The following is a 21,960-nucleotide window of genomic DNA, read 5'->3' on the forward strand; positions in this document are numbered from 1 at the left end:
GTGTGACCTTTTGCCTTCCGTGGTCTATATTTTGCTCCAGATTCATTGCTTCAAGTGCTTTCAGATGGTTTCTTTTTTAAAATAGTTCTGATATATCGCTCTTGGTTACTAAAGTAGATGTCCGTTTAGCTATGTGCTATAATTATCAGTTAATGTTTGGGTTGTGGGAAAACAGGGAGTTGGGAAAATAAAAAAGTTAGACTTTGCAGCCACATTTTAGTGGGAAAGTGAATACAGTACCCTACATGGAGGCGCTCATATTCAAGGTCCGATCTGCATAGTTTTATTAGCCAAACACATGCACTTCATAAATATCTGTATTTTATGACAATGACATGCTACCAAAACACACACACACACACACACACATATATTATAGTCTGGCATATGGTTAGAATATCATGAAATTGAGCCTCATTCTATCAAAGATTCCAGATTGAACTGTTCCAAAAAAATCTCCTCTTAACTAGTTGATTTTCATTTCATTTTCTTTCCTGGTTGTACTTTTCGTGGTATTAATTGTTCTGCCAAACCTTGAAACTAACTTGACTGGAATGCAATCTTAATATGACGTTACACCATTTTGTTTTTTTTCGGGAAAGTTAATTACCTGATGTTACGACATTAAACCTATGACAACGCATATAAGGATTACATTATTTCTTCAATAGACGGGCCAACATGATTTTTGAATAAACAGTAAATTACATTATACCCCAGGCCACAGGCGTCCAGGCTAAAGTCTCTCTCTCCGTGAATGAAAGCATTAAGATACGTAATGACATGCAGGTGGGTTTAAATTGATTGCCATTTGTTGGAGCTATATAAATCCCAAGTATAGAAATGATGGAAACTTTTAGTGCGGACTAGAGTGGGGTTGCACTATAAGTCTAGCACCATGGAAGTTGGTTATGAAGTAGTTGTGCGCTTGTTACTTACATGCGCGCATATATATATATATATATATATATATATATATATATATATATGTAGAGAGAGAGAGGATCCTCATGTGCAACTGTTTCGATCCTGTAATTCTAGTTATTTTCGTTGCAGGCCTCTTATCAATTGTTTTTTTGTTTTTGAGTTTCAACTTTTATATCAGAAAGTCAGAAACTACATAGTTATGGAGTTGTTCTTTCCTATCTCACTCAAGAATGTCACAATGATACAGAGGTGTGTGCAGGTTAATCAATGAAGAATTATTAGATAGGTTAAAATCACGTAATTATAATAAATTATAATGTATAAAATTTAATTAATTTTTTTAATTATATAGCAGTCTATAATTAATAAGAATTACATGAACGAAACTATGTAATAATTTTCTGCCCTTTCATAATGCAAGAAAACAGAGTGGAAATTCTATGCGACACATGGGTCTCACTACATTAAATGGTCCCACCCTTTTTTTTTTAAGATTCTAAAGTGGACCACATGGTGACATGGTTTCATGGACGACAGCGTGTCTCTGGCCTACCTATACGCACCTTTAAACTATGCCACATTTGTATGTGTTTGCCTGTTTGCATAGAATTTTTTTTTTTCTTTTTTCGATTTAAAAATTGCATAAACTTGCTTCCCTAAATGGAGAAACAAATTATTGTATAAATGTTAACGTATAGCTTGGTTACACTTAAGTCAGCTATTTCAACTATTGGTCTCTAACTCATAGAAGCAAAATTGCCAGATCATAGTATAAATCTTAGGTCTAGCTAAATGACCAAACGAACTTTGGTTACACCTAAGTCAACTATTTCAACTATTGGTCTCTAACTCACAGAAGCAAAATTGCCAGATCATAGTATAAATCTCAGGGCTAGCTAAGTCACCAAACTTTAGTCAAACCCCGAGTCAAGCTTCTGATACTAACAGATTTTGTAGCATTATTCTATGGCTCGGAGACTAGTGATATCACGTTAGGAGTCAAAAATAAGGTTTCATATATTTTAGTGATGATAATGAGTGTGATGTGATATTAGCTTCTTAGGTTGTAACATTTTTGACTTAATTATTATCCCAATTTACATATTAGTGCACACCCTTAATTGCCTTATCAAACAAAATAAGTACAACACTTTGAATAATTCCTACCACCTAAATTTCATATCACCACTCTTCTTAAAATATTCAATTTAAATTTTGATTTAACATAGCAAAAACTAATTAAGTTTCGAACACTACAACGATGTGTTTGGATAAGATGATTTGGAGGAATAAAGAGAGAAAAGAAAAGGAAAAAAAAGAAAAAAAGATAGGGCTCAAATGTGTTTGGGTGGCTTAAATAGTGAGAAAATAGAAGATAGGGAGAGATGGGCCTCATTTGCTATCTCCTCAAAATTGAGAAGACAGGGAGAGAAAGCAAGTGTGGTTTAGTGGTATTTTGATAATACCAAAATTAGCCTCCACAAATAAATATACAAATTTTTTCCATTCAAGTCGCAGTTAACCACTTACAATTATAAAATGATAGAACAGTAATTTAGTTATTATCCTTTCTTTTCTTTTCTCTTCTCTATGTTATCCAAAAATGATTATCATTTCTTTTCTTTTCTCCCTTATCCATCCAAACATGACTATCATTTCTTTTCTTTCCTATCTATCTAAACATAAATAGAAATTATTATTATTTTTTTTTTCTTTTTTTTTTCTCTCCTAACTAATACTATTTTTTTTTTCTCTCTCCTGTGTATCCAAACGCACCCTAAAGAAATTGAAAATAGTCGGACAATGTTCTTCTGGATATATTATATATACTATAGTGGATCCATTTTAAAATCATTTTCCATGTAAAAATTAAGCAAAACTAATTGACATTTGTTTAATGTTGAGCTAGAAAAGTTCAGATTTTTAACCAAATTAACCAATTAATTAAAATATAGGGTAAAGTACACTAACACTCCCTCAGGTTTCGCATAAGGATAGGCAGATACAAGTTGCTATATTTTTGGACAATCACACCCCTTAGTCAAAATTTTGATCCAAACAGCCCCTTAAATTTTGTAAAAAGTCAAGAATGCCCTTTAATATTTTATTAATTTAAATTATAAAATATCAAAACTTTTAAAAGACTCTTATACCATTATACACTAATTACATCTGTATATATATATGTGTGTGTGTGTATATACATTCAGTGGCCAAAGCCACCACCGATCAACACCGTCGCGTCCCACTTCTATCAGTGCTCTGTCCGATGACCCTCGCTGCCACCGCTTTCTGTGAATCCAATGTAAACGGTGACCCCTTTGTATCTCTAACCTCTCATCAACGGTGGACTAGTTTCTGTCTTTGCCGACATCATGTGTAGTCCATTATGCCGGAGAAGATGGTAGAGGTGGTTCGTCGGAGGAAACAGAGAAGATAGAGATGCACCTCAATCTGACCCAATCAATCTAAGACTTACAACATTAAAATTACTAAATCCATTCATCAATTAGACCACCCAAACAACCCCTACCACCTCCCGCCACCCATTACACCACCACCAACACCTCGCCATAACCCACCATCGTGACACCTCGATGAGACCCACCCACCCAACCCCACCACTACTATCTCTATCTTTCTACCAGCAAATCTACAACTCAAAATACAACACGAATCTGTGTAATCAAAATCAATCTCTTCTCCAATCGGATTGAATCTCCATCTTCGTCTCCAACACAGTGGAACGTAGTGAAATTGTTGACCTATTTTCATATCCAATCGAAACCGTAAACGATACACTCTACATCTCAAATCAAAACCCCAATTTTCTCACCGGAATTCTCCCTCGCCTTCATCATCACCGCCTCAATCTTCTCCTCGACCTTAACGTCATCACCGATGGCATTGGAGGGGTTGGAAGGCCGACGAGGGTTTAAAGAGAGGGTTTTGGAGGGGTTTGCAGAGATAATAGGATTACCTTTTTTATGCTCCTCCGGCGGCAGCACGAATTTCTCACAATCGACCCCTCCAACGTCGGTCCATTTTCGACAGTTCTGTGTACCTCGTTCATCACCGTGATGAATTGATGATGCCGATGATGATGCGGCAGTTAAGGGATGATGATGATCCGGCGGCGGTATATGCAGTGGGGCTGATTTGTGGTGGTGATATATATATATATATATATATATATATATATATATATATAACACACCACACAGAGAGATGGAAGAGAAGCTTTAGGATAACCCATTTGAACTTATTCAATTTAAGGGTATTTAAGTCAATTACATTTATTAATTTTATATCAAAGGGTAATAAAGTCAATTCACCATTGTCGTGGGTGTCTTTGTCCATTTTATTAAACTCGCGGGGTTTAATTGTTCAAAAACAGAACAACTTGCATCTATTTGTCCTTGTGTCAAACTTTAAAAGTGTTAATGTACTTTATCTTAAAATTATTAAATCAATTGATTATTGTTATTAAAATTATTAAATCAATTGATTATTGTTATGGAAGGAAAAATAGTTTATTACATTTTACACCGGTGCCCAGAGAGAGAAGAAAGAGAGGGTGAGGTGAGACAGAGAGGCAACACCGCGTTTACTATACCATACTTGTCTAGTTGCAGCATGTGACTCATCTCATCTTTTCACTCCCGAATTAAAGTCTTCCATTAGCTACATTGCTTTCACACACATGTAGTATATATCTCTCTCTAAATTCCTCTCCCTCTCTCTCTCTTATGCTTCTGCTCTCTCACTCTCTGTATAAAATCTAGAGATCCAACTGGGGCTCTAAATCTTACAACCCTCACCTACATACGTACATACATAGATCTCCGGGTTTCAGACTTTCACAGTTCATGGCTCCACTCCACTACTTGAGTCTCACAAAGGTACTCCTTTTTCTTGTTTTATTTCTCTTCACTTGTGTTCTTGTCTGTGCCGACACTCGAACCCAATCTCTCAACAATGAGTTGTTTCTGGGTACAAGAAGAATGTTAGAGGTACAAAATGAAGATCAGCCAATCAAGAAGAAAACAACACCTACACTCTCCACCAAAAATCAAACCAAACTCATCAAACCCACCACAACCAGTAACCAAACCACCAAATTGATTAAGAACACCACAAATTCAACATCCAAAAACCAAACCAAGCTCATCAAACTCAACTCTGATTCAACCAAAAACAAAACCAAGCTCCTCAAATCCACTACAGATTCAACACCCACCACTATCAAAATCCAGATCAAGAAGCTCAATTCCACTTCCAAAATCTCAAATTCAACCAAACCCACCTCGCTTCTCACCAAGAAGTCCTCAGATCTGAACAAACCAAGCACGCCCAAGAACAAGACAACCAACCCAATTACCACAAAACAGAGCCAAACCCAATTAGACAAATCCAAAAACCCAGATAGAAAGCCCAAACCCACACCCACACAAAAAAAGCCAACACAACCCAGTTGGATTGACCAGGAAGATGAGGACGACTTGGACCACCTAGTCTCTGAATTCAGAGATCTACCCTCAAAATTTCAAGAAACTTTTATGCCAGATTTAGATAGAATTTCAACAACTTCAAAAGTCTATCTCAACAAAGCCAACAAAGAGATCACAAAAGGGTTCAAACCCATTGTGGGTAACAAATATGCACCTATGATTGCTTCTTTTGTCTCTTTTGCCTTCATTTTAATCCCTCTACTTCTAGTCTCTCTCCTCTTCAACCGTATCAAAGCTTATTTCTCTCTCCAAAAGCTCTTGATCTTCGTCCAAGTTTATCTCTCCATCTACTTCTCTATACTCTGTTTATCTTCCTTGGTGACCGGGCTCGAGCCGTTGAGGTTTTTCTACGCTACTTCGCAGTCTACGTACGTCTGTGTACAGGTGCTGCAAACTCTTGCATATGTGCTGTACCTGTTGTTGCTCTTGATGTACTTGATTCTGGTGTTCTCGACTGATTCTGGGCTGGGCTCGAAGTTGTTGGGCCTGGGTCAGACCATCGTGGGCTTTGCGGTTGGGCTTCATTATTACGTGACGGTATTTCACAGGGTTGTGTTGCATCAACCGCCCAAGAGCAGTTGGAGGGTCCATGGAATGTATGCCACGTGTTTCCTCGTGATTTGTCTGTTAGCAAGGGCTGACAGGAGGAAGAAGGCTTACTTAGAAGAAGGTGGTGAGGAAGGCAAAAAGAACTAATCTGTGTCTCTCTCTCTGGCCTTTATATTTGGTTATTATTTTAACTGAAAGAAGCGAAAATTTGTCGCTTTTATTATTTTGGTGCACAATTTGTATGTTTATTAAGATTAAAAATAAATGAACGGAGATTTAAAATCAGCCGTTCATTTTATAAAGTCACACTTGTTTGGAAGATCATGTTATGATTGTATAATTTATATGCGTCTTCTGTTACTTCGTAAAAACTGAGAACTGTCCATTGTATAATTGGAAAAACTAATGCTATTCTATGCTTCCAACAATTGATTTTGGTTTCACTGCCACTCAAAAGATGAACATATCCATATTGTACATTTTTGTAAATTGTATTTGTTCTGCGCGGGAGATACTTTATTTTAGGAATAGTACACCACTAATTTGAAGATGTATTAAAAATGCAACTTTAAAATAAAGGTCCTGAGTGTTGTAACATTGACATAAATTTTACATACGTGCAACATCACCAAAGTAAAAGCGTGTTACATTCTTGAAATCACCATGTTACATGCGATTGAAAAGCACTAGTACTTCAGAGATTAATTTCTTTCTACATTAAATATAACGTATTTCGTTTTCAAAATTATAAATGTTGAAAATTAGGTCTTTTTATGAGACTGGGTTGAAACTCGAACTACTCTCCTCTTTTTTAAGAATTGAAAAATTATTGCAGTTGGATTGAAGGTCCTGTAATTGTATTGAAGGTCAGGCTAGATTAATATTGGAGGCCTCATACCTTAGATTGAGGGTTGAGAAAACTCCAACCAGACCAAGTTGTTTTTTCTGATACATAATCCAACCAGACCAAGTTACTGCTGATGAATGTAATAAATTGGAGGTTATGGGTTAGGGCATTGCAGAGGTGGAGGTTACTATAGTCCACAAATTAATGCAGCGAAACGCTTTAAAACGTAACAATCGGACACAGTTGTGCAACCGACACAATTGCTTAGCTTCAACACCGACACAGTCCTAGATCTCTGGGTTAATATAGTCAACTAAATTTAGGCTAACTAAATTATCTCTTTACGACCTCCTTATTGAGCCTATTGTCAAAGAGTTTTAACATCTATTAAATGTAGGGTCCATAGTCCCTTATTATTACCAATTATTAGATAATAACTAGATCAAACTATTTTCATTCAGACCTCAACTATTGAAGGGACAATAATGAAAGCGAAATTGCAGTTAAAAAGGTTGGAGCATCAAACACCAAACCGTCTAACTTTTAATCTTTTATTTTTAAGTTGGTGTAAAACCTTTGCATTATATATGATCCCAAACTAAATTTTTACTGTTTTTTTGTCTCATTTTAATTATTTTTAAGAGTTTAACTTTTTTTTTAAATGATAATTATTAGTAGTATTGAATAAATTATCAAATTTATCTCTAGTGAGTTTATAGTGATGTGATAGTTTATTTTTTATACATTTTACAAGAAGATTAAATTAGTAATATTACAAAAAATAGTACATGAATTTTTTGAAGTGTGACAATTATTTTGGAATGAATAAAAATAGAAATGTTAGACACTTATTTTGGGAGGGAATGAGTATTACTTTGCTATTATTAATAGGAATGTGAAGTTTTTTTGCCAAACTTTTCTTATTATTAGAAAAAAAACAAAAGGAGTGTGCATTACTTAGTGGCTTAGTGTTACAAGTTGGACTTGTCTCACATCGAATCCGAATGGAAATTATAATGAGTATATATGGGTTGAGTATTAGTTCTACTCAATAGTTTAAATTTTTTGGTAAATGGATAAACGCTCAACCGTTACAGTTTATATTAGAGTCTAACTCAATCCTTGATCATATACCACGCCAAGCGCATTCCAAATAAAATCAGTATCTCTATTTCATTTCAATAATAATTCAACATTATATTTATTTTCAACCCTCTCGCACATTAACTGCCTACAAAATAAAACATTATCTCTATTACATGCCAATAATTGTCATCATATTTCTTTTGGATCCTCACACATTAATTGCCTATAAAATTAAATTACTATTTCTAAATTTAAAAATCCAAATAATATTTTAGGTTTCCTTGAATAAAAATTATTAATATTATATTCATATAGTAAACATAGGAAAGTAGATGTCTGGATAGCCAAGTGAGTAAGTGTCTCTAGTGGATTTTGGAATACATCTACTAATATAATTTCTAACCCTTCTTGACTTGTAAAATATAGATATATAAAAAAGAAAAAGGCCTAATTTTTAAATTTTGTTTTAGGCCTCAAATAATATCAAACGCCCTGAGTATAAATTTGGATAAAAATTATAATGAGTATATATGAATTATATATTAACTTTACCTAATAATATAAGATTTAAGATAAATAGATACGCATTCACCGTTACAATATCAGCCAACTCCTCGGACACTCCCAAGTAGGCCAAGATTTTAGGCTTTGTCTAACATTGGTCTAAACTTCGGCTCCTCTTGCATCAACTATCACCTCAATACATTAAATTTTTTTATTTTTTTTGTAGGCCTACAAATGACAAATAAATCTAATCAATCAAGATGCCAATATCTATTTTTTCATCTTTTCCACATAATTCGTCACAAATGTGAATTGTTGATGTGAGTGAAGTTCAGGGTTAAATGGACATCATATTGGTGGGCTTCGATCATGGGTATTTCAGTTGGGCTTGGGTTTTCTTATCATCCTAAATTGTTTAATTGAAGAGAGATGGTACCTGCCATCTAGGGAGTTCTTATGGGCGTTAGACTTATGGTCTCTTTTACTCGTTAGAATCCGATAACAGAGAGACAAAAAGAACCAATGTTCAGTCTGATTCAATGTAAGCCTTAGGACCAGAAGGTATGGGATTGGCCAAACGTGGGTCCCACGCAGCTGCTGACCAAACAGCTTGGTACTCATAGCTAGGTTGGTATAACCTTATAGCTTCATCCCAATTCGACGCATGAAATGGTCAATTTGAGCTCAATCTTAACTCTACACCCAACCCTACTTGTTCAATATGAGCCCAAATTCATTTTTCTGGTCCTAAACTCGGATTTTCAATTCAAACTTAGATTTCGAATTAAAAAGTTAAGTTAATTCAAATTACTCATATGATCATCTCTATTATAAAAATTTAATGTGATGTTGAATTAATTTATGATTAAATTACTCTTAAACAAAAAAATACTTTTAAAACTTATTGGAAAATCTTAATAAAGTACAAACAAATTCTTAAAAATTTATATTTTATTTTTCATAGACAATATGGAAAAATATATTTTATTTGATATTGTTTTTAAACTTCTTTGTGAGATCTCTCTTGATATCCACATTATTTTTTACATTGTGAATCATACTCTGACGAGTAGAAATGTGTGCCATAAAAAATGATGGATTTCAATTGTAGTGTGGAAGGCGTATCGGCTCATTTATCGGAAGTGTCCATTTTAAATTGTCGCGCTCGTCTTATATGATTCACGTTATTGTTATCACGATGTTTTTTTTTTTTTTTTTTAATAATACATTAGTCCATGCATTATAGCCCACCTTATTTGCAGTACACCAAACGCCCGTTAAACATCATTTCCAATGACTTCTTGTGTCCTCTTTGGGAGACTGAAGTAGAGTTTGAAAGAGACATAATGCGCATCGAAGGCTACAACAAAAACATGGATCATTGCACAACAAAATACAATCTTAAATAAATTAACTTGAAGGGGTGGTCATATGTAATGTATTTTTATTTATGAGAAAATATGTAATGTCATTTTATTTTATTTGTTTATTATAAAATATGGAATGCCTTTTATTTATTTAATTACTTGTGAGAAAATACGTAATGTCTTTATATTTATTTTTAAAAAATTTGTTAACAAAAATGTTTCAAGAAATAAATAGTTTTCGAAACATGAGTGGTTGGAAAAATAACCATTTAAATAAATATGTTTTAAAAATATTTTACGATTATATTTTATAAATAATAATAATAATAAAAAAAAACTTAAATAAAATAATAAAAGGTGAGTGTTATACTGCTAAACTGGCCACAAATTGTAGTCAGGCACATCAGCCCAATGACTGAGGTAGTTAGCTGTAATTGAAAGTGTAGCATGATGCAATCATACGGGATGCTGTTTAAAAAAGAAAACAACTTGGGAATAAAATTATTTTCTATGAAATAGTAATTTTATTCCGTTTATATCACAATAATTTTTAACATGACAAAACATACCTTTCCTTCTTAAAATAGATGTCCCTTTAAAAATTGAGACTTATAATTTCCAAAATAAACATGTATGTTTATATATTTTAACGGAACAAACAGGACAACGGTAAAATACTGACCAAAACTGGGCCATGTGAAACAATGAACAAAACAGGACCATGTTTCACAGATGAAGACTTTAGTCCAACAAATTGTGTCTCTCTCTCCTTCATGAAACATGGCTTTATAGCTTTCGAACAAGACAGAAGGTACTAAACTATAAGACCCAAAAAGGCTAGGGGTTTAGGCTTAGTTATAGCTCTTGTAGGTTGGTAAGAAACCGCATTATATCAAACATTAATTATTGTTGAAATTTTATTGCGAAACTTTTTTTTTTTCTTTTTCAACAATGGTAGTGTAATTATTTGGATAGAAAAAATGACTCTATCACGACTATATATACAGTTGGTGACAAATAATTTTGAAGTAGAGCCAAAATACCTATTATCCTCTCTTATTCTATGAAAACTTGACATTCGATAAAACCCAGTTTTTTCATTTTAATGAATAATATGACAAGCATGGTTGGAATATAAATACATATAAAAAAAGAAAAAGAAAAAAAAAAGAAAAAGTTGGAACATAAATCCTAAACTAAAAAAATGTTGCACGGTCAACAGGTCTGAGTTGTCCATGTTGTGCTTGGGTCCCACCGTCCACTTTCCTTTGTAGGAGTCAAGATCGACATTGCTCTTTCCAAATATTTCTTCACCCTAATTAAGGTGTGGCCTCTCGCTATCCTGCTCCCCCAATCATGAAATAAAATTTAAAATTTAAAAAAAAAGAAAGATAGTTTTTTTGGGTTGAGCAAATAAGAAGAAGAAAAAGTTAAAACTTTTCTTATGTCCACATATATATATATATATATATATATATGTGTGTGTGTTTTAATCGTTTTTACTTTACATTACATCCAATTTCACATCAAATGAACTATAAATGTGGTGCAATAAAATAAAACCAAACTCTTCTGAAAATATATAAAGGAAATTGTACTCTGGTCACAGTTAGGAGCGAACATTGGTGGTTCATTTTAAAGCCTATAATTTCGCAGCTATAACCCCACGCGCAGCCCCTCTCACACACTCTCTCTCACACACACTAACGACATCAATCATTATCATACTCTATCAAATAAAGTGCACTCCTTGTGATCATCCTCCACTTTTATATGTATATATTATTTAATTTTTTAAGACACTAACTCAATAAATTATCGAGATATTTATTTTAAGTTTTAAACTCATGAACGAATAAGTACATATATATAATTTTAAAAAAGTTACAATCTTATAGCTTTTGTTTGGACAATATTTAAATTTTCACTAGTGAAAATGTACACCATTTTAGTGCTGACGTGGATCAATAATAAATAAATACGTTTTATTTTAATTACAAAATCAAAGATTAACATGCTTCAAAATTGTCATTTTTGTTTTTATTTCAAACTTTATCCACCAAAATCAACGATAACATCTTAATTAACAAATTGAATAAGATATATACTCCCTTTTTTCATAACTATATTTTCTTTATAAACAGATATACAATTAGGTCAAATATTCAATTCATTTCACAATTCACTCACGCAGAGAAAAGGAAAGAGGAAAATGTGGCTCATAAGCAAAAGCAAAATTAAAATAAATTAGCTGATAAAGAAGGAAAAATTCAAGAAAAAGTGGTATATGCTAAAATATATTTCTCGTTCTAATAAAGTGAAATTTAAAATAAAAGTCTTCAAACATGTTAACATTTTTTTTTTTTTAATGTTTGATTATTTCACAATCTCTTAATTTAATTATGGAGTACTTGTCATCGATAACATGTAATGGTATTAAAGTTTTTTATTTGCAAAATTTCATCATCACTGTTATTTTTATTTTTATCTCATTTGAATAAGGTTGGTCACACTAATTTAAAAGTTTATTACCAAAAAAAAAAATGGTGGTACAAAGTAGGCCGGAGTTTTGACCCGCGGTGGAGAAATACGACCGTTGTAAAGTTTATATCAATAATTGAATATTATCATTTGCAAAATTTATTCACAAAAAAGACGTTACAGTGCGCGTGAGGAAAAAGCGCGTGACATGACAAATTTATTTTGGGAAATTAATAGTAGTATTGCATTTAAAGGCGAAAAAATAGTGTAGTTTCATTACAAGATCTCCTTTGGCTGTCAGAATCGCCCACACCCCTTCAACTTCAGCGTGCACTGCTGCCTCTCTTCTTTGTCTACTTTCTCTCTCCTCTTTTGATCGACGCAACACAAAAGAAAGAAAGAAAGACACCACAGATTCAAAAAGCAAATTTTGCTCTTTTTCGCATCAGAAAAACCATTTTTATGCTTCGGCCACTGTTTCTGAAGCAACTTGATTCAACCTCTTTGGTTCACTACTCTTTCTTCTCACTCATCTGTACCAACTGATTCTTCCAGGTATCTTATTTACTCTCTCTTTGGGTTTTAATTTTTTTTTTTTCTTCCTTCTTGTAAAAATCAATGTAGATAAGGATCTTATTACTTGCTCGAGTTGTTTTTTTCTTTTGTTGTCTTTGTTTTGCTTGTTTCGAGTGTTCATGAGTTTGGTTTTAAGTCTCTGACTAGGGTTTCTTAAAAATTGAATCTTGCTTAAAGACTTGAGGATTTTGTTTTCAATGTTTCCTGGGTTTGTTATCTTACTTCAATCGAATTGAATTGCAAATGTACTACTTTTCTTTGTGACAAAGAAGCAATTTTGTTTGTTTATCCTTTAGATTTAATTGTTACATCTTTCTATTGTAAGTTTCCTGTCTGTCAAACTATCAATATAAATGAGGAATTTTGTGGGCACTATCACTGTTGATTCATGCTACTGATGGAATTGTTCTGTCTCTCTCTCTCTTTACTTTTTTGGGCGTTTTATTTTCGTTCTTGATCCTTTTTCCTACCTTCTCAAATATCTAGTTGCTTGAAATTTGATTCCAGAACTTGTATAATCCAGAAACAAAAACCTTTCGAACCGCAGGTCGCAGTTGCGTTGATGAAGCTCTCACGGTTGCATTAGCATTTTTAACAATATGGATTTTTGATATAATTTGAATTTGTGATCTAATTTCTACTGCAAGCCAATTGGTCGACACCAGAAGTGATATTTTGAATATTGTGTTTTATTGGTCATATTGGTGCACAGATATGAACACCTAAGAAATTGAATTGTTTGTTCTATAATTTTTTTTGATAATTGTTGGTATCCTTCTATAAGATAAACACAATCTATTTGCAGAGCTTCTTGTGTACATTCCAGAAATCATTTGCCTTGGGATCCAGAAGTTAGTTTGGAAAATTTCTCCCAAAAGTTGTTAAGCTGCTGATATTAAATAAGATTGAGCAAGTTTTTCATAATTATTTCAGTTACTAAAAATTGATGTGGTAGGGAAAAGTATTCATGACAGGAAAAGAAGCTATGTTGTCATTCTAGAATTTACTGGAACAATTTTGGAAAAATAATTAATTTGTTTTTTTAAAATATCGGATCTTTGCGAATTAATGCATATAAATGATAGAATAATATCATTTACATATGTTCACGGGTAGCTGAGTTGGCCCCTAAGATGCATGGAAAACCAGACACTTCCACGAAGGCGTCATGTTCGTGTTGAACACTAAAACTTACAATAGTCGTAGACATGTATCGGGCACCTCATGAATGTCTGTTATCCAAAAATAAGTTTCGTTTTTTTTATACACTTGCCAATATATCATAGACAACCCCCCAACATAGACCTTATGTAGCAAAAATATATTTTAAATGGAGCCATATCAATAATCTTGTGAGTAGGATGAACAGACAGCAAAATATCCAACCTTAGTTATTTAAAAAGAATTATATGCGACCATCACAAGGCAAAAATGCAATATACACTTTCCATTACAAGACATGAATATAATTTTAATGATAAAAATTTAATAGGAGTGGTAGTATTAGCATATAGTATAAAATAAAAATTCTCATGATCTTTTCATAGTTTCATCTTACACATTGTGCAATAATTTGTGTAGAAATTAGTAATTAATGAGAATTCTATACCTGTCCATGTAAGGGAAATGACACCAGCACTCCATTTTTGTACACTTTCAGACCACACTGTTTATTTATTTAAATTATTTATTTTCTAAATGAAATGACATAATTTTGATTCAAAAGCACTCTTATGCTTCACACTTATCCCAAAAAATAATCCTACATTTCACTTTTGATATTTTTGCCATTTTATTTATTTAAATAAGTAGAGTTCCGATATCATATCTCCCATATAATAGATGTATATTAATAAAATTTTATCTTTATACATTTTTGTGTTCATATTGTGTCTATATGATATCCGTGTCTCGTAACCATATTTATGCTACATAGATTGCACAAGTTGATGGTCAAAGACCAAACATGTCAGGTTCAATTTTCCGTGGCTTGCCAGATATTTGTGATTTCCAAGTAAACTGTGTCCATCAGAATATTAGGTCTTGGCTAAAAAATGGGCCAGGGGACACATTGGCATAGCAAATTTTGTTGTTTGTTTCGAATTGTCATGATAGAAATGATGTTTTGCATGATCTATGAAATTCAAATGTAGCTGGGGACTTGTCCAAAAACCTTATTACTATGGTTGCAAATACATGAACTTTTAAGTGTTGCTGCCACAGTTTTTTAAGCGGTGTATTTCAATTTATTGTCCATCTAATCTTCTAATGGGTACCAAACTAATCTTCTTATATGATGTTTGCAGTGCTATGATGAATTAACTTCATGCCCTGTTAAGAGTGAGTAATTAACTAACTGAGCATGGATAAAGTATCCCCTGACTGTCCATACCCAGGATGTTTCTTCTGTGTCATGAAAGAAGCGAACCCAAGTAAGCGCAGAGCAAGTGTATTAAAATTCTTCCGCGAACTTCCTTCGCAGGACGATGATGGTCAGGTTCTTCCTATCAGTGGCCTTTGGAACACTGCCATGGCGCATCCCAATGATCCCGAGTTCATTGAGTTGGGAATATTTGAATGCATGGCAGCACTAATTTGGAAGGGTTTAAAGAATCGTCGCTGGCTTTCTCATGACCAAAATATATATATTCCTTATTATGCTGCACATATAATTGGATCCTACACAATGAACATTGAAGAATTTGCTGAAAATGCTGTGCATGCTGGTGTGATCCCACCCCTAATTGAACTGCTGAGAGGTAGGTTAACTTGGGTTGAACAGAGAGTGGCTGTACGAGCTCTAGGCCATTTGGCTACTTATGCCAGCACTTTTCCTGCTCTATCAAGTCACGAGGAGATCCTTGAGCTTTCCATTCAACTAGCGATGAGTTCGCTTGAAATTGTTTACTCTCATTTTTATCAGTATGTTGACAGAAGGCTAAGTTATCATTGTGACCTACTAACACGTGGCATGGGTGGTGTTGAAATGGAGTCCAGGAAGGCAGAGGAATGGGCGAGTCAATTGCAGTGCTGGTCCCTTCAACTTATTAATTGCTTTGCATTTAAAACCGAGTTTCTTTCTATTATTTGCAAACCAGAATTTTTAATAAAACTACCAGGCATGTGGGGCGGACTTGTCAATGAAAACTCACCAGCTGGTATTGGTTTACTACGGACAATTTGTCATCATAGACATGGTAGGGGACCTGTGGCTAGCTGTCCTGGTATTATTGAAGCATTGTGTAATGTCGCGCGCTCATCAGACGACTGGCAGTATATGGCTATTGACTGTCTTCTTTGGTTGCTCCAAGATCCAAGTACTTGTCATAAGGTAATGCTTTTTCAGATCTCTGCTGCCTAGGCCCTGTCAGAAATGTGTTCTAAATTTTTGGAAATTAATTACATGGAAATTGGTTTTGCTGCGTTTTGATGGTGAATAGGTATTTTGATTGTTTATTGAAGATTGTTCAATTCTATCATTTTTCTTTTTTCTGATAACTTTTGAATCTATAAACATTTGATTACTAAGCTTTGTGATCACTTTACTACAGTGGTTACCATTATCTAGTCCAAATATAAACTGTTGACATTTAGCTTCCTCTGAACCTGGAAAGAGTTGAGCTGAGTCTGACAAATTAGTGATTGAGTCGATGTCATAAAAGGACATGTGAAGCATAACTCGATTCTAATTATCAAAAATCAACATTACCTGTTTGCTTTCATGACATAAAGTTACATCTCTTGTTAGCCAATATACCTGTTTGAGCCTATCTATGGCATGAGGAGTCTTTTTATTTATTATTATTATTATTATTAATTTTTATTTTTTTTTATGCTACAATATCAAACTTCACAAATTATTGAGACAATACTATACTTTTTCATATATATGTATAGATGTTGATTACATAGTTTTTGGTTTCTTTAAGACAGAAGATCTGATTCCACAAAGAGAAAAAAAGAAAGAAAGAGAATATATATCTATATATATATATATATATGTATGTATGTATGTATGTATGTATGTATTATGACTCAGTAGAAGCCACAAAGTCAATAAGGTACTTGTTTGATGCTTTGGTTTTGCAGATGCTAACATGCACCTCCAAGAAAATTCTTTCCTTTTATGTTACTATAGTACAGTATTTTGGAGGTAGATATGCACAACTGCTGTACCTTTAAATATGTTTCATGACAAAATTTGACTATTCTAATCTTGGTAATAACGTGCACCAGAAATTTGTATTTGTGGCCCAATGTTAATCAGAAAGTGAGGATGGTGTCCCTCATAAATTTTTTAGAAAGGATTTATGGACACTCACCTTGGATATATTTTGTCTGACTCATGTAATGAGTTTACTATCTCTCATTTTTGTCCCTCTCATTATTATCTATGGAGCCTTAATCATGTCATACCTGTTAAAACCCAAATTTTTGTTGGTGGAAACAAATGCATTCTGCTGTAACATGGTATATTGGTACTAGAAAAACATGAAGTGTTTTTGTAACTGCTGGGAATTCAATTCTGGCCTATAGCCATCTATCTGATTCTGAGCAGAGCGGGAAATAGTTCACTCCACCTTGAGCAAGTGCCAAGATTTTTAGCATCTTCCAATTGAATTCTTTCTAAATTATACATCTGTTATTATATCACACACACAGGCACAAAAAAAGAAAAAAGAAAAAAAAGGAGAGAGATAGATTAATATATTATCACGTCTCATATATCGAATTACAAGGACATGTCTAGATATATAGACATATGACCTGTCCTTCTATCTAGATTTTGGGAAGTTGCTGTGTGTAACATACTAACCAGTTGTGGCTGAAACATGAACTTTTGTCCATCTTTATAAGTCAACGGTGTTTTCTCCTTTTTGTCATGATATGTATTCTTGAACTCATAATCAAACTTTTTGTCATGATATGTCATGATTTTTAGCATCTTCCAATTGAATTCTTTCTAAATTATACATCTGTTATTATATCACACACACAGGCACAAAAAAAGAAAAAAGAAAAAAAAGGAGAGAGATAGATTAATATATTATCACGTCTCATATATCGAATTACAAGGACATGTCTAGATATATAGACATATGACATGTCCTTATATCTAACATACTAACCAGTTGTGGCTGAAACATGAACTTTTGTCCATCTTTATAAGTCAACGGTGTTTTCTCCTTTTTGTCATGATATGTATTCTTGAACTCATAATCAAACTTTGTTGTGTAGGTGATTGATAAGGCAGTACCTGCAATTGTGGATCTTGCTGAAATCTCGGCTCTTGGAGATCACAAAAGGCTTGGGGATTCCATTGTGAATGTTCTTCAGGAATGTATCCAATCACAAGGGATAGGACGTAACTCACTTAGCAATCACACTAAAGAACAGATTGAGGAAATAATAAATTCTCGACAGAGATTAAAATGGGAAAAGAATATGCCGAAAGAGGATCTCCATATCAAACAGGCAGCAGCACTAGTGGTAAAACTTGAAGGAAATTCACTGTTCTCATCAGGAAATATATCTGGTGCAGCATCAAAGTACTCAGAAGCATTGGCATTGTGTCCAGTGCGATCAAGGAAAGAGAGGGTAGTGCTGTTCAGTAATCGAGCTCAGTGTCATCTTTTGTTGCAACAACCCTTGGAGGCCATAAGTGATGCTACGCGCGCACTTTGTCTTCATAACCCCGTTAACCGTCATGCCAAAAGCCTTTGGAGAAGAGCTCAGGCTTATGACATGCTTGGGTTAGCTAAAGAGAGCTTATTAGATGCTATTCTTTTCATAAACGAGTGCTCTCAGTCAACCGATCCTGATCTCTCCTTGAGGCAAAATAAGGTTCCTGATTATGCTGAACGTTTAGTCAAGAAGCAGATGCGTGCAGCTTGGTTATTCAGAGAAGCGGCTATTAAACATGGGGGTGTCCACTGTGAGGGTGATGCTGGTGGCATTTACGGCCAAGAGACTGATGATTCTGAATGGGAGACAGCAAGTGAAAGTGATATAGGAAATAATGAAAGGGATGAAATTGGTGATGATGATTGTGAATGGACGAATGAGGATGAAAGGAAAGACAAGTACAATAAACCATCTTCCACAAAAGGTACTTTGATTGTCTGATTTAATCTTTAGTCTGATTAATATACATCTATCAAATAAAAATTCACAACATATATAAATATGCGTAGAGTAAAATCTTGTTGAATGCTAGTTACTCTGTTTGAGCCATTACATTGTTTTGCCTATTCAAACTCAATTTTACGAGCACACAGCAATTTTACCATAAGAATGCTCTACCATAAATGGTGAATCACTTTATTTTCTTGCAGTATCAAGAGTAGCATCACTTTGTACATCAGACAAAATGTCTAGTAACACACACAGACACATCAAACAAAACGCCTAGGAATACACACACTCCGTTTCCAGTGTACAGATTGTTCATGGGGGTGGGTGACAACTGACAAGTTGTATGTAACCAACTGTGAGAACTAAAATCAATAATCAGGCGTGGGGCTACATATGGTGCCAGGGAGGCTATGGTCTCCCAAAATGAGAATTCCTTATAAGATTGTTCATTGGGGTGGGTGACAACTGACAAGTTGTATGTAACCCAACTGTGAGAACTAAAATCAATAATCAGGCGTGGGGCTACATATAGTGCCACGGAGGCTATGGTCCCCCAAAATGAGAATTCCTTATAATATTATGTTAAGGCATAAGGACATTCATTTGAGAAATATCGAAGTGACACCCCAAGGAAATTTTATTTCTTAATATGCCCTAGCCCTGAATTTTAATACGAGGTGCTGGCTTGTAATTGTGTACGCTGCTTCTATTTTGGAGTTGGGCCTTGTAGCACTCTTGGAACAAAAAAGTTGATCTTTCAGGAATATATGCTTTTTGAGAATTATCTATACAAGGAAGATTGGCCATTCAAACCAATATGTACTCTCTACTCCGGCAACCATTTTGGGACTTTTGACATTTGAAGGAATGGGTGCCGAAATTTTATAGGACTTCCTTTTTATTCATTGAACAATTCTTTGCAATGTTATTATGCTCGATGCAGGATATTTAGATTCAAGAATAGAGTAAATCTGCTGAAAAGCTCAGAAAGTCCTTTTCTTGTTAAATATTTTCTTTGCTACACTGGTACTTATTAGGATGTAGCAATAAATCCATTGCCTCTTTCTTACCGGGGTCCCCTTCAGTAAAATATCAGTTGCCAATTATGTGCTGTGGCCGAAACACTTGAACGGCAATGCATTTGTTTCATCTAGATCTTGTCCTAAAGATGTTGCAGTACTTGATTTTAGCTTATTACTCCATGAAACTTGGTGGTGTGTTTTTCTAAAGATGAAACAAAAAAATTCATATCCTATAATGAGTTGTTAGATCCTGACTTGTAAGAGCTCTTGCAGGGAGAAACATATAAAATCTGTCTTTGTATTTATATGTTCTTGATATTAAGTGCTATGTCTTCGTTTCCACTCCACTATCTTTTGCTGCATTTTTACTGCAATTTTTCTTGTCTCTGTAAGCATAGTTCGTATTCTGATTTGCAATTATTAGAAACTACAACAAAGCTGGCCATTGAATGCATTTGAATGTATTATGCTTGTTTAAATTGGAGGTAGGGCAGCTTTATATTTGGAGTAAAGCTAAGATGTTTTGCTCTTGTAATTGTTGCAGCTTTACACCCAGAACAATATCACTTTTGAGTAAGTCTCCCAGAGAACCATATCATATGCATATATTGTTCTTACTGTCATGATGCGGAAGACAGATATTGTCTATCAGTAAACCACATGAGTCTCATTCTTAATTACCACAGGTTTATCTAATGGTGAGAAAACAAGAGAACTATGAGCTAGATGTGTCCTGTCTCCAGGAGGGAATGGGACTGTAGTATTGCAGAAAGTGCCAATTTTATTGCCAATGGGATGGTAACTATATGTAACAACGCCACATACAATTCAACTTCACAGCAACAAATTTACAAGAGCAGACACAGAAGATCACCAGATTGTTGCACATATTCTTACTTCTATATCTCGAAGTAGGCACTTTTAAATAATTAAAGATACCGTTGGAGGTTGGTTCGGTTTCCTTTAATTAGGTTTGAACTTGGTACTATTTGAGCAAGGCAATAATGCTTTATGATTATTTCACTATGTCTTTAAAATTTCGAATGATTTCATCTTGCCATGCGTGATTAGTCCACCATGTCGACAGGTTGAAGTGTAAATTGCAATTTTTAGCTGATGTAGATTGTCAGTTACTTGTCTTATGTGTTCAAATTCCAATTAGTGGTATTTATTCTTCTTAAGTTTCTGTCTTCTTTTATTTTTGTATTTCGGCATAATGTATTACTGTATATACAGTTCCTTGTGGTCTTTACTAACATTATTCTGGATGCCTTGAACTGATACAGACATGAAGCATGGATACAATATGCAGCTAACGGAAGATGAACCATAAGTCTTGGATGATCAGGGTCATCTAATATGCAAGTATTTACCGTTGTGGAATTTGAATTGTGAATGACACAGCTGTGTGGGTTATGCACCTATTTTAGCCTCTTTAGGTTGCTCATTGTAAGCATGTTGGAAGAGGAAACAAGTCCTTTGGTCTTTGTCTTTAGATGTAAAACCTGTGATATAGATATCTCATTTTGTCCCCCTATTTTTCAACTTAAAATCCAACTCTGGAAAGAACAAAGATACCGAGTCTAGAGTGTGTAATTTTCCTTCTTCTTTTCTTTCTTTTTTCTTTTTTCTTTTTGAGTTATTCAGAAGGCTTGTGTATATAAACCCTTGAGGGTTTTCTGATTGAAGCATATAATATCCATATTTGATTGTTTTTCCTTTTATATGTTGTATTGTTAATGCAAATTGACTGGTTTTTTTTCACATGCCTGTGTTCATGGGATATCTGCAATAATTATGGAGGATTGTGATTCACCATTTGATGTTTCAATGCTAGTACATTTGTCACTATGATGTTTCAGTTTCACTGAATTGCAAAGTTGGCTTTCAATGCTTTTTATGTATTTAAGTTGTCAAAGATGAAGGCATTACCAGGGTATACAGTAAACCAAGAT

General features: G+C 34.1%; 2 protein-coding genes across 5 annotated transcripts; both read left to right on the plus strand.

Moving 5' to 3' along the window:
* Positions 1-4,590: 4,590 nt before the first annotated feature.
* On the plus strand, positions 4,591-6,347 carry LOC132283584 (uncharacterized). Its single transcript, XM_059785565.1, has one exon. It carries the CDS (start codon positions 4,797-4,799, stop codon positions 6,132-6,134), a length of 1,338 nt encoding a protein of 445 aa, XP_059641548.1. The 5' UTR covers positions 4,591-4,796; the 3' UTR covers positions 6,135-6,347.
* Positions 6,348-12,556: 6,209 nt separating this feature from the next.
* LOC132283121 (uncharacterized) lies at positions 12,557-21,729 on the plus strand. Of its 4 annotated transcripts, XR_009471950.1 has the most exons (6): positions 12,557-12,827; positions 15,155-16,179; positions 18,087-18,957; positions 20,550-20,578; positions 20,692-20,952; positions 21,292-21,729. XR_009471950.1 is itself a non-coding variant. In XM_059785018.1 (5 exons), the coding sequence occupies exons 2-4, from the start codon at positions 15,211-15,213 to the stop codon at positions 20,576-20,578; spliced, it is 1,869 nt and encodes a 622-aa protein (XP_059641001.1). In that variant the 5' UTR covers positions 12,557-12,827; positions 15,155-15,210; the 3' UTR covers positions 21,292-21,729. The 4 variants fall into 4 exon arrangements, 2 of the variants coding, with proteins under 2 accessions (XP_059641001.1, XP_059641000.1); XR_009471949.1 differs by lacking the exon at positions 20,550-20,578; XM_059785018.1 differs by lacking the exon at positions 20,692-20,952.
* The last annotated feature ends 231 nt before the right edge of the window (positions 21,730-21,960 follow it).

This window comes from Cornus florida, unplaced genomic scaffold (assembly GCF_030987335.1).
Source record: "Cornus florida cultivar Cherokee Brave unplaced genomic scaffold, ASM3098733v1 CherokeeBrave_3.0.0_Hap2_Chr11, whole genome shotgun sequence".
Classification (NCBI taxonomy): Eukaryota; Viridiplantae; Streptophyta; class Magnoliopsida; order Cornales; family Cornaceae; genus Cornus; species Cornus florida.

Excerpts from the sequence above, each read along its gene's own strand:
- LOC132283584 (XM_059785565.1), top strand. The coding sequence starts at position 4,797 with ATGGCTCCACTCCACTACTTGAGTCTCACAAAGGTACTCCTTTTTCTT.
- LOC132283121 (XM_059785017.1), top strand. The coding sequence starts at position 15,211 with ATGGATAAAGTATCCCCTGACTGTCCATACCCAGGATGTTTCTTCTGT. Across the intron at positions 16,180-18,086 it reads ATCCAAGTACTTGTCATAAG|GTGATTGATAAGGCAGTACC; the intron begins GTAATGCTTTTT and ends TTTGTTGTGTAG. Across the intron at positions 18,958-21,291 it reads TAAACCATCTTCCACAAAAG|ACATGAAGCATGGATACAAT; the intron begins GTACTTTGATTG and ends GAACTGATACAG.